This window comes from Lissotriton vulgaris, chromosome 3_1, assembly GCF_964263255.1.
Source record: "Lissotriton vulgaris chromosome 3_1, aLisVul1.2, whole genome shotgun sequence".
Lineage (NCBI taxonomy): Eukaryota > Metazoa > Chordata > Amphibia > Caudata > Salamandridae > Lissotriton > Lissotriton vulgaris.
In genome coordinates, this window is record NC_141689.1 from 955,015,805 (window position 1) to 955,031,496 (window position 15,692).

At 41.8% G+C, this 15,692-nt stretch overlaps 1 protein-coding gene across 1 annotated transcript in view; it reads left to right on the top strand.

Moving 5' to 3' along the window:
* FRMD3 (FERM domain containing 3) overlaps positions 1–15,692 on the top strand; it is a 672,717-nt gene that overhangs the window by 546,470 nt on the left and 110,555 nt on the right. The window contains exon 6 of the mRNA XM_086961321.1: positions 3,289–3,412. Coding sequence (XP_086817447.1) covers positions 3,289–3,412 — 124 coding nt within the window. The remainder of the gene's footprint in view (positions 1–3,288; positions 3,413–15,692) is intronic.

Consider the following 15,692-nt stretch of genomic DNA (forward strand, 5'->3'; position numbering starts at 1 on the left):
CAATATCAAGATTCAACTGCTTCTCAAACTGCAAGTCACTCTAGCTTGCGTGGTTGTAAGTCACAAAATAATCCTACTAAAGTATTTTGTACAACGTATTAAGTACCACAATGTCTTGCAGAAGGTGGGAAACAGCCACTACAATGCGGCTGTTTCCACAAATGCACTAACCACGTATGCTTTACAACGCATGCGTGGTTACCACTATAACCTTTACCACGCATTCCTTTACTACGAAATACGTAGTAAAGGAATGTGAGTTAAAGGTTGAATAAAAAAGGGGGCTTGGGGGGTGCTGGGGCCGTCTCCCCCCCAAAAACAAACCAAACGAGCTGGTTTTAAACCAAAAAAGAAAACTTACCTAAAAAACGCTCTTCTGTGCCTCTTGTCATTCATGGAAAGAGCCTCCCTAACGACGTGATTACGTAGGTGGTCTACGTACTGCATCTAAAATAGAGAAAGGACCACTTAAAACAGAGTAGGAAGAAGGAGAATTCCGTCCATAGAAAATGTAAGTATATTTTTTCATTATAATAATTTATTAGGTTAGGCTTAGTTAAAAATATATATATATAGATTTGAAGTAAATAATCAGCCATGCAGTCAGTTTTCCATGAAAATGCCAATATCATGCATTGGTAAACAACGAAAATCTGTGTAAAGGTATGTGTTGGAAAGGCATTTTCATGTTAAACCATATTCGTGGTAATGGCATTCCGTTGCAATGCATGCTTGGAAAAGGCATGCATTTCAACGGAATGCGTTGTAACATCATACAACCGCAGAAGGTAAGTTACTGTTTTTAACTCGAAATTAAGGTAATCTGAAAAAGAAAAAAAAGAAAAAAAAAGAAATATATATATATATATATATATATGTATATATATATATATATAGATAGATATTTATATATATATATAGATTTGGAGTTAACAATACTAAATATATACTTAGTTTTTTATACATACCTATTTACCTTCTTACTTTTCTAATATTGGGGTAGATATTTTGGATCCAATATTTTTGTTTATTGTGTTTATGCACAGCATACAAAACTATTGCTCACATTCCTTTCCCATACCCCCCACATGTTAGATGTTGTTATATAGTGCCTCATATATGCAGCAGGGTTGAGTAAATTATGCAGCATAATGCGGCACATTATTTAATAGATTCCCTTTTTATTTCATCATTTTCAAACTTGGTAACACTGTCTGGGCATTGGTTGCGCCTCATTAGTAATATTTTAATATCCAAATAGAACAATAAGCAACAAAAAGGTGACGAGTCGAGCTTTGCAAAGGGCCTTTCACTGTGAGCAACACGTGTTGCTGCATTTTTAGCACCTTTTAAACGTTTGAGCTAGAAACATTATTTTTTTGTTAAAATCTTCAGATTAGGCAGAAGATGGTGGCTTATGTGGCAAATGCGACAAATCCATAAATATGTGAAAATCACCGCAGCAGCACAATTGCCTAATTCCAGTTGCCCTGCTTAAATGCAACAAACACCCTCTTCCAACGATACACAACAGATAGAGTAGCTATTTAGTCGACCAACCGGAAGGCAAGTCTTTGGGGCCTTCTAAAGATGTAGAAAGGTGATACAGAATTACCTCCATACAATATTACAATACAATATAGTGTTCAAACATGCCCTTCAAAATGTTATGCACTGATATACCTTTGTATGGAGTGCTGCATTAGCATTTGATATTGCTGAACTTTTCTAGCTCGCTCTTCTCATTCACAGAATTGTAAGAAAAAATCTGAAATTTACTACTATTTGATTATGCCTACATTTGGAGTCAAAGCCCCACTTTTTAGGAAGTCTCAAAGATTTCCTCGAGCACAGAAAATGTACAACAATCGCAAGATTACCCACATGTGCAACTGATTCTGCATATGCAAATGAAACTCCATGCGGAAATGTGAAACATTATGCACTTGCAGCACTGAGGCTCTCATCAAACTAACTAAGCCTCAACTTGTCCTCACAATTGTCCCAAGCTGTCAGGTCCCTAAACGGGTTTAGGTTTTTGAAATGAGTAAGTATGAACATGGATGTGAAGACAATTCCAGCAGAATCTCCACCGGATTTAGGAAAAAAAAGTGGCTAAACATGTTCCAGTGCTTCTCCTTCAGCCAAGTGTTAGTCCAAACCCCATACAGTGAGCTACACATGCTTACAATGCAGTGGAGAGTAATGTGTGAGATGTAGAATACAGAGAATTGAATACAAATGTGCTATGCTTGTCTCTTATTTCTTTTAAACGCTGTATTTACAGATTTTTAGTACTCAGTGCATATGGGCACATGCATCATTCATACATTTTGCATTTCCTAATTTGCGAAACATACCGAATCGCAAATTAGGAATTGCAAAATGGTATGCATCATTTTTTTGGCTTTTCATTTGGGATTCGGTAAAAATCGCAATTTTTACCGAATTCCAAATAAATAGCAAATTCCTAAGTGCATTTTCGCAATTTCCATTGATTCCCATGGGCCAAAAGGCCCATAGGAGTCAATGGGAAGGCATTTCCAAATTCGCAATTTGTTGATGCATTCCAAGGGTGCAGGGGGGGGTCCAAAGGACCCCCCCCCCCGCACCCCTGAAATGCATTTGAAAGTGTATGTTTCACACACACATGTCCTAAGGACATGTGTGTCTGTAACATGACAGTGTAAAAAATGATTTTTTTTTCTTTTTTAAACATTTTCGCAAATTACCACGAGGGTCAACCTCGTGTTAATTTGCACTTCCAATTTCAGAATTCGCATTTTTTTTAAAATTGATGCATTGCATTTAAGGAATCGCACAAATGCGATTCCTTAAATGCATTCGCATTTTTTGGAAATGCAAAAAAATGCGAATTCTGAAAAATAGTTTGATGCATTCCAAAAACGTATTTAGGAAGTGCAAACGGCCGAATTTACCGATTCGCACCGTTTGCACTTCCTAAATAGGTTGATGCATGTGCCCAATAATCTTTTGACTCATACACGGTCATAGACATATTGATTCTCTACCACCTTGGTCTTCCATTTTTTTTCCCTCCCATTCCCAATCATCCTCCATATGTCGTCCCTCTCGGAAATGTCCAGCTCCTCACATAAGATACTAGAGGCACCCAATAAGTAATATGAGATGAGATAAACAAATAATGACTATGGTCCATTAATGCTTTAATACAGCAATATGTGCCAAACGAGTTGGGTATGGGTTTACGCTAGTAAGTCACCATCTGTAACGCATATTGTTTTTTTTCTAATATTTTGGTTACAGCTGAGATTGGTGATTTTGATCCTGATGAACATCCCGAGAATTACATCAGCGAATTCAAGATTTTTCCAAAACAGTCACAAAAGCTGGAAAAGAAAATAGCAGAAATACACAAAAACGACGTCAGGTAATTAAATGTGGGACAGGTGTTAGGGCAACAGTGCAGCAAGGGCGTCCTTGTGTTTCCAGCGCATTCATAAGCTCCATACACGTGCTGATGGAATAACCTATGGGATGAAAAGTTCAGCCTACAAAAACTGGGATAATACTATCCCTAAGAGGAGGAATGTCCAGTCTGTGAATTACAGGAGCAAAGATTGACAATGATAAATGAGTTGTTCCATGTTTCTTTTGTGATTTATGCAATGTCCGTATAGTGTTTTAATTTTTGAGTGTATTATCATGTTTATATGAAAATTGTGTAAGAAGATGAGCTCAGAGATGTCTTTTGTGATGTTCTAAAGCCACGAAGACCATCGTTGGAACCCTGCGCATTATTCATTGTCAGATCTCAGAACTGTATAAAGAATACAGAATATAGTTAGGGCATTATTTCGAGTTTGGCTGAGGGGACACCTGCCAAAAAGTAGTGGATGTCCTTTTAGCCTTACCTATGCCATTAACAGCGATCTTTGTTTAATATGGTGGTCAGGATATCTGCCACTGTTCGCCGGATGCCATTTATACAGCTGACACTAAATTCTACCTACATTTGTTTCCAATCTCCTCTAGCTAGGGAAAATCTGGAAAAAGGGCATATTTTACATATGCATTGATTCACAAGTGGAATTTGGCGTGTGGAAAATGAGATTTGCATGTGCAAACTAATTTGCGCACGTGCATATTACTCTCCAAAAATGTTGCTCTGTGAGGCGTATAATGGGTGTAGCAAATATAGATTCTACCACAATCCATCATTCATAGAAATATGCTAATAACTGTGGGCCTGGTGCACCTTTGGTTTCTCTATCACTGCTTTGGTGATGTGAATGGTTCCTGCAGGAGAAGGCACAATGGATGTATGGGGGATAAATACTCCCTTTCTGCATTGAAGACGATTATTTACCGGTCTATGTGCTAAATAAGAAGTGCATTACTGATTTACATTCTCATCCCTAATTTGGGGAAGAAAATATAGATCTAAGGATGGACATGACCTGGTCCTTTTAGGTCATTACCTGTCAGCAAACCTTTTACCTCTTCTCTATCCCTCCACTAACCTTCTCAATCCAAATAACTGACTAACATATCCACCACTCAATTTACTTTTGTTTTTCACTATACTAATTCACCACTAATCCTTTATGGGTTCCGGAGCAGCGTGTTACTCGCCGAAAATGCGCCTCGTCAGGGGCAGTAAGCGCTATATAAATGTAATTACAATACAATACCATACAATACAATGGGTGACATGAGTTGACATCAACAAGTCAGCATGACCATACCCTTTGGTTCGTGGGACCTAAGGCATAACACAACAGCAAGCACACCTGCTGATTTAATATGCAGAAAGGGGCAGAGCTAGAATGAGAGTGCAGTATCTGTTCCCACTACTTAGCCCTACCAGTAGTCACAGATCACCTTTGTGAATCGGGCTTTGTGGCAAACGAAAACTTGGGGGACATTTGCGCTGGGTATTTTGTCCCCCTGCAAATTTGCCACCTATGTTTTCTCAGACAATGTATTTCATCGCTGTTCGTATAAAAATCACATAATGGCCCAGTTTACGGCACCCATGAATGAGACTGTGCATTTCAATGAATATTTCTTTTATCTGCCTTGGATGTTGTAAACAAAACTGTAAATGGTCCTCTGTCTGAAAGAGGTTGCAGTTGCTGTCACTGCAAACCTGCCTAAACAACCAGGCAGTGTGCTTGAATGTGATGTCTTTGTGTTTGACAAGCAAAAGGAGTTAGCTGAGAAATGATGCTTCAGGCGACAGGGAGGTCTCCTAGAGAGAAGGTGAAGCCTCACTGGGCTAATCTGCACCAACACATACTTTCATCGGTTTTCAGGTCAGATCTTTGTGTTTCTGTTTTGAGTGGAGCGAGTATGCGACCTGACAGCAGACTTTAAAACCTGCTCGCTCTTCAAATAGACTCTAAAAACGCGACTCTCCTGCTACTGTGAATATAAGGGTATATTAGCAAGAACCTCGTTAAAATTATCGCTGTTTTAGCGGCAGGAAAGTGCCGCTAAAACGGCGATATGGGGCTTGCTAATATGCGTTATAGAATTCCAATAGAAGCCCAGGTTTGATGTCCTGCCCATCGAACCTGGGCTTCTATTGGAATTCTATAACGCATATTAGCAAGCTCATTATCGCCGTTTTAGTGTCAGTTTCCTGTCGCTAAAATGGCGATAATTTTAACGAGGTTCTTGCTAATATGCCCCACAGTCCCTTAAAAGCACATGGCAAGAAGTGATGTTATGGACTATTTGCTAGATATGATAAGAGCGCAAACCAAAACTCATGCCCCTGCCCTCCTCATGACCCTACATGTGACATCACTGATGACATCTCAAATAACATCACTCATGAAATAGGTGATGATGTCACATATGGCGTGCTAAATATATAAGCAATAAAAAAATGCAGTGTCAGTAAATAAATCAACGTAACCAAATCAATTCCATATACAAAATCTAGATTTCAATGCACAATTCTGCTATTAGAACGTTAATAGCAGTCACTGTGCACACCGTCCTAAACCTGTAATACCCATAATAACCACTTGGACCAGAGATTTATTTTGCAGACACTGATTCACTGTTTAAGGCCAAATTCGCGATTGTTGAGAAAAAACATATGCATTGAAGGCTTCCTCCAGCCAATTTTATATGTGAAGTAATTCAGATTTCATTGACATTTTTCACTTTATTTGATCCTTAATTTGCATTATTTTGTGTACAAAATTGCTGTCTGAATTTTCTTGAAAACACAAAAGGATCGTCAACTGTACTGGGCTGCTTCACTTAATTCAAATGTGGAGAAAATTCATCCAGCCTAGAGTGCTGTATAGGCAACATTTTTCCTACGGGATTTAACAAATGGAACATTCGGATAGGTTTCTAGAAAGTGTACCAAGTTATTGAAAATTAAGAAATGCATTTCTTCAGAGGAGTACAATGTAACCATATGTATGTAACATGCGTAGCAAAAATAGAAAGAGATAAAGAGAGAGAGATGTTATCAAAGATGTCATTTGAGATGTCATCAGTGATTTTATCAATGTTGTCATTTTATATGTCATGGGTGATGTCATAGGTCAAGTCATATCCAGTGTATGATGGGGGTGCGTGCTGTGTTTAGCTTACTGAAGCAGTAATTTCAGGGGGGTTTAGATTTTGTTCTGTAATTTTCCAACACACATAGCACTGAGTCAAGAATAGACATTTTCCTGCTTAATGGAGATATATTTCCTAAAGGGTTTGATGGAGGAATAGGAATCAGCGATGTATCAGATCATGTTCCTATCTACGTCGTATTAGACATACAAATAACTGTTGTGGAAACAAAAACTTGGCGAATGAACACTGTGAAGCACAAGCTACCAGAGGGTAAAAAACTGAAACTGCAGGGCCACCTCAAAGAATACATGGACCACATTGAAATGATGAATATTAATAGCACAACTCATGTTGGTGGCAGCAAATTCATTTTCAGGTGAATCCAGATAGAATCTATGGCTGAGCTACACAAAAAAAGAAAGCAAAAAAGGAAGGAAAGAGATGTGCTTACACCAGTCAGGCTCTCAATGAAGAAAAACCTTCAATTGAATACAATACAAATACAATAGTTTTCACCATAGCTGAGAAGCCCTTACCCCATACTAAAGGAATGATCTTCAATCAAGCAGAAATAGCAAGTCGATTACCGGTGCTGCAACTGAAGCAGAGAGAGGCTCAAAAAGACATCCCTGTGATTTATACAATTTAGAGGCATTACTGCTTTCACACCCGGTGGACAATATGTAGGAATCTGCGTCTTTCTACATAAAGCTACATACCTGCAGGGCATCCAATAAAATCACTCAAGGAGAAAATGTCATGTCAAACCTGGAGTTTCAACGACTACCTCAAGACCTACAGAATGAGTTAGATCAGATATCTGATATGGAAGTTGTGCTCGCCATCAAGCTTATGTAAACACGTAAAGCAACAGGAGAGGACATCTTCACCATTGAATTTTATAAATGGATGAATGGTGTAACTACCACACTAATAGTGAAAGTCTGCTGGGGGGGGGAGTTGAAGGAGTAACTATCCAACCTGAATTTAACAGAGCTCACATCTCCCTGATACCAAAACCAAGAAGGAACAGCCTCGGTTGCACCAATTATACACCATTATCGCTGCATCATTAGGACAAGAAAATATTGAAAATAATCATGGTCTTGAAACTAAATAAGGTTATAACCTTACTGAGACACAATAAACAAGTGGGGTGCTTGCCCAACCATTCTTTATGGAATCACATGCGAACACCAATATATCTGCTATGGAGTGCAACACAGGATAAGAATAAGAATGTGGCCCTATAACTGGATGCTGAGAAAGCATTTGACTGGGTAGATCTACCTTTTTCTGAGCTCTGAAAAGGATCAGATTGGTCAACACATTCATATTAATGATCCAACTACTGCATCAGAAATCACTCATGACTGTCTCACATCCGAAGATATCAGCATCGGGAGAGGCACCAGAAAAGGTTGTCCTTTTTTGACTCTACTTTTCCTGTTATTACTGGAACCCCTAGCAACAAAGGTCCTCTACAGTGATAGAGGGGATCCACACAGTGGTAGGTGAACTTTAAGTAATGCTGCACACAGATGATATCTTACATCAGTTAACCGGATAAGTCAGTACCAGCGATAATGAGGCTGAATTTTCCACATTTTTGTGGTATAAAATAAACTGCTCCAAATGTGAGGCCACATCAATAACTGTTTTATCTGGTCTGCCATTTAAATCTAACCCCCCAAAAACTAAAATACCTAGTCATTATGGTCGGCTGAGAATTACACGGTAGGGCAAATGATAACATGATGAGTTTAACCAATTAATTGAAAGGGGAATGTATTAAATGGGGAAAACTACACCTCTACCTGTGGGTAGGGTCCAAACTCTAAAAATGGTGTTGGTGACATGATTCAGTTATGTTTTTGGACTGTTATGAATCAAGAACTTCCTCTCTGAAAACAATGGACTAACTGATAAAAAGCTACATTTGGAGTTCTGCCACATCAAAGATTGCAATGTTGAAACTTTATGCTAATACCATTTGAAGGTGACTGAGATCACCCACATACCAGGGTTATACTATAAAGCACATTACCTCTCCTAAATGGTGTCTCACTTAAGCCCAAACCTGAAAACATTAGACTGAATTATTTTGGAAATGTTTCTCCAAAAAAGGAGCATCATCCACCTCTGTTCCATTCTGGAGAATTTAGGGGTGAGCCGTCAAATTGGAGCCAAAAAGGGGAGGTCCCAAAATACGTTTTCCTCATTCATTTTTCCATAGGAAAAATTAGACACAGCTAAAGCCAAAACGTCTGAAGGGAAATGCATCAAATTTGGGAGACAGTTAGAGTGTGGTCCAGAAAGCGTCCATTTTCTGATGTGGTGTAAATCTCCTCCATAGTTTTGTAGAAATTGAGGCTGCAAAATAGTTGTATATGTATCACACAGCATAGGATCTGCCGATCCAGCAGATCAAAAGATTTGATGTGATTGGCTGGCCTCTTATCACCAAAGAGGTGGCAACAGCCGTCTAAGGACTCAAGGACTCAGTCCCCTGTCCTGAAACAAAGTAAACAAAAACATATAGAGGGCTATATACTCAGTCCCTGTATGCGTGGTAGGCATCTCTTTGGGACTCTGGCACCAAAAATAGCATTTTTTTAATAGGTGCCATGAATCTGCGGATTTGATGTGCAGATAAAAAAAATGGAGGTCTCCTGCCTTTTTTTAAAATTATGGTTCTGCACGTGAGCAGCTCCCCTCTCCGAGTTTTCTTGAGGTCCCAGGAACCCCATCCCTGGGGCTAGTAGTTTACATTTTTATAATGGGGAGGGAGCATGCCGCCCCCTTTCCCGAGTCTCTGAGAGGCTCCAAGGACTCCATTCCATGGAGCCAGGCTATTATTTTGGGGAGGTGGATCTGCATGCCCACCATCCCCGAAGATTGACCACAAGGCCCCTATTCCCGGGGCTCGATCACAGTGTCCCAAGGACCCCATCTCCTGGGAGTATTTGTAAATCTGTTCAGATTTTTCAAGAAATTAAGGCTAAAAAATGATTGTATATATTTCACACCGCACTGGATCCGCAGATCTGACAGATCACAAAAGTCAGTCTCCTGTCCTTAAACAAAGTACAACAGAAATATATAGGGGAGTAGGGCAGGGATACCCTGCCACCTAGGCCTAGAGGGTGGCCCCAAAGGGACCCCCTGGGTCAAAAAGCAGCACTTTTTTAAACCAGTGCTATGAATTCACGGAGGATCTTTTGAGGTGCTGCTGAAAGAAAAAACGTACAGCAGTCTCCCATCTTTTTTAAAGCCTTCCCGGGTAGGCAAGGACCAGGAAGTGGCAGCACATAGACTATTTATAGGACAGGGGCATGCTGCCCCCCTCCTTCAGCCTTAAGGAGGCCCCCATGGCTAGTATTTCTATAATGCAGAGGGGGCGCGCCGTTCTCTCGCCGAGCCTCGGAGAGGCACCGGTGACCCCATCCCCCGGGCTATTGTTTCTTTTGGGGAGTGGACGTGCATGGCCCCCCTCCCCGAAAATATCTGCTCCATGGACTTTATCCCCTAGAGCTCAATCACAGTGTCCCGAGGGCCCTCATCCCCAGGGCACTGCAGTTACCTGCCTGGAAGTGTGCGGGCATATCCTGCCCACATTCTCCTGGGCAGGAAACACAACTTTACTCCCATCGCTATCCATGAAGAAGCAAGGTTATTGAGCCAGCACCCATCAACACCACAATGGGTTCTGATTGGGGATCCGGCTTTGGCCACTGAAGCATTGGGCTCCTCCGTGGCCCCCAACGAATAGAAGGCAAGTGAGTGTCACAGGTTGGCACCGAGGCACCCACTACAAAATAAAAAGTGGTCTGATCCCGCCAGGGGAGCCGGCAGGGACCACGGGGGCCTGGGACTCTCCCAGCATCTCCGATAAATAGAAGACATATGGGTGCCCTGGGCGGGCACTGGGGCACTGACTACAAAATAAAAAGTGGGCAGCTCCCACCAGAGAAGCCAGCAGGGGGAGAGGGGGGTCTTGGGGCTGGGCGTATGGTCCCCAACTAATAGAAGGCATATGCCATAACAATAATGATAATAATGACAATAATAATAGTAATAATAATAATAATAATAATAATAATATTAATAATAATAGTAATGAAGTGATTTGCAAAACGCATAGTAAACTTCTAATGAAGTGTTCCAGCGCTGAGGAATATCGCCTAAAAATAGGTCCAAGCGACTAGCCACAAACAGTCCCAATTGGATCGATCTAAATAACCAGGTTTTTAGGTTTTTACAACATGATAGTTCCGTTTTTTCCTGTCTGAGAGAAAGGGGAAGAGAATTCCACATCTTGAATGCCAAGAGACTAAAAGAGCAGCCTCTGTTGCTCACTCTTTTTACAGCAGGATTGCTACCAGATAAGCTCCTGTTGGTCTTAAATTCCTTCTTGAAGAATAGGGCGTAACCAGAGAATGCAGATAACAAGAGCCTTTGTTGTTAATAATTCGATAACAGTGACACATTGCTTTAAAAAAAAGAGCCTTTCCCTTACATGCAGCCAATGCAGTTTAGCAAGACCAGGGCCTGAATCGATCTCCTTGGAAGATTCAGAAGTAAGCAAGCTGCCGTATTCTGTACATGCTGGAGTCTCATCATTCAAGACTGTGAGACTCCCAGATACAAGACAGTACAGTAATCCAGCCTGGATGTGACTCAGGCCTGGACCACTGTCTTTCTAGCAGCCTCTGGAAGAAGTTCAAGAATCTTTTTTTAGAATTTTTAAGATTCCAAAGCATTTTCCAGCCAGAGCTGTGATCTGGCTATCACACTAGAGCTTTGCATCAAACCAGATGACAAGATTCTAGACTTTTGACTTATGGACTGGTAACTGCCCTAACTAATCAGCCACCGGCAGGCAGGCTCTGGGTGGGCATTGGCACACCTACTTTGAGAAGAAAAATGTTGGCTACCATGGCACCAGGTGTGGGTGCTATCTGGGGAGCTAGCCTGGGCCGCTGGGGCTCCTCATGCTGCCCCCCATGATTAAAGATGCTGTGGGTGCCCCGGGTGGGAACCGGAGCTCCAGTTAAAAAATAAAAAAAATAAAAGGAATAAAAATGAGTGAAAGGAGCTGCTCATTTATTATTCACTACCCTTGCAAGGAGCAATAAATAATGCCCTATGGTTTATGAAAGATATATTTTTCTTTCTGGTGGTGCCCCTAGAAGGGGCAGGCCCCCCAAGCCATATTTATAATGGTTGAGGGACAGAAGTGTGAGCAGCAGACCCCCAGCAACATTAGAAAAACACTGTAAGCCTCCTAGGTCATTAAATCCACAACCCAGAGGAGAGCTTACCACATTTTTTACAGCACTTCAAGCTAGAGCTGTATGATCTTCATCTAGAGTGCACGTCTTCTTGTCACCTTGCGGAAGGTTCTAGGGTAGCATTTTGTGGCCTCAATTATTTTTTTAAATGGACTCAACGACATGTTAATTTTTTTTTTCAGTAAGGCTTTATTAAAAAAATTATGGCAATCACCTTTATTAAATATTGCAATTTGTGAATTTATCAAATATACCCTTTGGTATAGCTATCAGAGACTTTTTTGACGAAGTCAATAGGTCGGCCTAATATATGTTGATGTGCTACCCCTTGATAAAACCATTATGCCTGCTTTTGATCTTTTGGTGTTTTGATCCTTTATCTAAGTCAGTAGGACTGCTTTACTATACATGACACCCTTTTTAGGTCTGCAATACTTTAAATGACACTCTTTGTATTGTTACATTACATGGTCAGCCACGCATGCCTGTGAGAGGCTGGGTGCACTCAACCTCATACCACGTATGGCCAATGGCTGTGCTTAGTGGAGGGTTTAGGACCAGAAAAGGGGTTAGGTTCATGGCTGAAGCCCATGTGCAGTGTGGGGTTTTGTGCCAGTGGGTGGGGGGGGGGGTTAGGCCCAGGGCCAGGACAATGGACATTTTGGTTTATGTTAGACCTGGCACCATTGGCGTGGGTCTCCCTTCCATTTTTGCTGCTGCCTCGTGTATTTTTGCTGGTGTTGGATGGTTTGGGCACTGTGCCACTGCTATCCAGTGCCACAGTGCAAGTGCTCCCTATTGTAAATTGATGTATTAATCAGTGGTTCCATGTTTGGCTATTTGGTTTACTTGTCAGACCCTAGTCTAGTGCACTGAGTGTGCCCAGGGCGTGTAAATCCAAATGCTGCTGGTGGGCCTGCAGCACTTGATGTGCCACACACAGAAGCAACCTTGTAAAATGTGTCTAAGGTCTGCCATTGCAGAGCCTGTGTGCAGTCTGGAACTGTCACACTGACTGGGCAAGTGCACCCACTTGCCAGTCCCTAAACCTTCCCTTTTCTTCATATCAGTCACCCATATGGTAGGCCCAAGGGCAGGGTGCATTGTAAGTATAAGGTAGGACAAGCCCTGATGTGTGTGGCATGTCCTAATAGTGAATTTCAGCCATTTTCGTTTTTCACTATTGCAAGGCTACCTGTTCTCACTAGGCCAGAATGAGCTGTTAGATCATTATATGTTTATAATCCTAACTGACTCAGAGAACATGGTAGAAATTCGAGTTTAGTATGCCTGGACTCAGAATGATAAAATGCATCTTTTAGTGAAGTTGGTTTTGACATTCTGTGTTTGCAAATACCACTTTTAGAAAGTAGGTATTCGCTTGTCTAACCTTTCAAGCCTGCCTCTGCTAGGTTGTGTATTCCTTTGTCTGGTTTTGTGAGTGACAGGGCTGGGGGATTCCAAGAGACAGGATGAGTCAGCCCAAGTGGTGAATAGAGAGATCTGCATCTAGATGGGAGGGAGGAGTTGCACCTGAACCTTGAATAGGGCTGTGGCTGCCTTCCTCAATGCTGGCTCCACCTCCTGGTGGGCGGCTGATGTCTCTGCCCTGCACACTGAAAGAAGAGAAGGAGTCCTGTCAACAAAGTGCTCCAGGATTGTACTTGCCTTCCACAATGCTGGCTCCACCACCTGTGGGGCGTCTGATGTTTCTGCCCTCCACTGTGAAAGGGAAGGAGAAGTCTGGTAAACAGAGTGCTTCAGAACTGGTTTGGACTGGGCACAGGCCCCTCTCCCCTCAGAGAACAAATGATTTTGGGGTATAAATATTGGGACCCTGATCCCAAGAAATTAGATCACTTTGGACTACAAGAAAACACCTTTACTGAGGAGAGGAACCTGAAGAAACTGAGGAGAGACTATTCCCAAGCTGAAGTGCTGCTTGTGGGATTGGCCTGCTGGGGTTGACTTACTGCCAAAGGAAGTAGAAAGGAACTTTGTGTACTTTACTTTCAACTTGTGAAGGATCTCCGAGGGCTTGGAAAAGAGCTTGCTTCCTGCTGAAGTCTCAGGGACAGCAGACTTCAACCCCCAGCTTCCCAGAGTTATTTTGGAAGTGCCTTTTGCTGTTTTGGGCCTTCTGAGGAACTGCGTGTCGCAAGGAGCTGGAAGCGCGACTCACCGAGAAGAAGCGTGCCGCCGTCGCTGTGCATGTTGTCACAACTGCGAATGAGGGTGTCGCCACTGGAACTGTTGCAATGCACCACATCGAGAGAAGCGTGCCGCAAAGAAGAGGAAGTGTGTCGCCGTCGCTGATGCTGCCGTCGCAACTCTGAAGGAGGGTGTCGCTGCTGTAGCTGTCGCATTGCACCGCATCGAGAGAAGAGTCTCGCAACGAGGTCGGAGCGTGTCACCGTCGCTGTGCCTGCTGTCCCAACTCCAAGGGAGGGTGATCCCGCTGGAACTGTTGCACTGCAAAGCATCTAAGAAAAGCGCCTCACATCCCGAGAAGCGCGCCGCTCTCTGAGCTGCTGCTGTCGCATCTCGGATGTTGTCGCTGTAGTTGTCGCATTGAGCGGAAGCTTCACGCATCGTGGGAGAAGAGTGTCGCAGTTGGAGCTATTGCTGTGGCATCGCTGAATCAGGGTGTCGCCGCTGCAGTCCACGCATCGAACTGAGAACTTCTCGCATCCGCGGAGAAGCGTGCCGCATCTGGAAGATCTTCACGTCTTTATTTCTTTGTACTAGAACTTTGCCGCATTTCCCTCGCTGCGACATTGCTTGTCATGGAAGCTCAACGCAACCTAAGGTACATTGACGCAAAGTGTTGCATCTTAAGAACTGAACTTAACCAAGCTAAATCTACCATCTTAAAGCAACAGTATTGTGTATTTTTGTTGTTTATGGTCTTGTGGTAACTCTATATAAAGTATACTTATTTTTATATAAAACCTTGTGTAGTGTCCATCTGTAGTGTCACAAATGCTTTACACACTGCCTCTGAGATAAGCCTGTCTGCTCGTGCCACGCTACCAAGGGGGTGAGCAGGGGTTATTTTAGGAGTGTAATCCCCTTATCCTGACTAGAGGCAAGGGTCCCTATTTGTCACAGGTACCTACCTGTGCCAACTAGAGACCCCCAAATCTAACAGTTTAGGTAAAAAAAATCATAGAAATATGCTAAAAAAAGGAAAGGTTGAAGTGACATTATAGTTAAGAATAATAAAAATATGTTACTTTATAATAAAAAAACTGATTGAAAAAAAGTTTAAAGTGACGTTGTAGTTAGGTGAAAATCTCAGTTAAAAACATATACATTTTTAAATGAACAAAATAACAAAAATTTGTCAGTTATAATACCTATAACTCATGCCCTCACCATGCAAAGCTAATTACCTCCCATATTACATCACTTGCAACATGTTTTACGACATCATTGATAACACCCTGCAGCATCTGAAATGACAACATTGATGACAACTCTGTGCATGGCGGGGTGCAAGTTATAGTTACTTTAGAGCACAAGTAATAGGTACTTGAGATGATTCATAACTGGTCAATTTAAGTGGTATGTTTTAACTGGCATTTTCACCAAACTTTAACGTTCCTTTAAGCAATGGGGTATAGTGTTAGAGTGTAACTGCTGTCTTAATTTAATCTGTCATTACGAAGAGCACTTTGAAAGTAAAAGAGGGAATTTATAGAAGCAAAGTAGGTGATTAAGCAGGCTTTGTATGGTGCAGGGAGTGGTAGAGAAGACAGGAAGAGGGGACAGTTGATCAGTCATAATCCTATTAGCAACTTTCCTGAATCTGTTTATAAA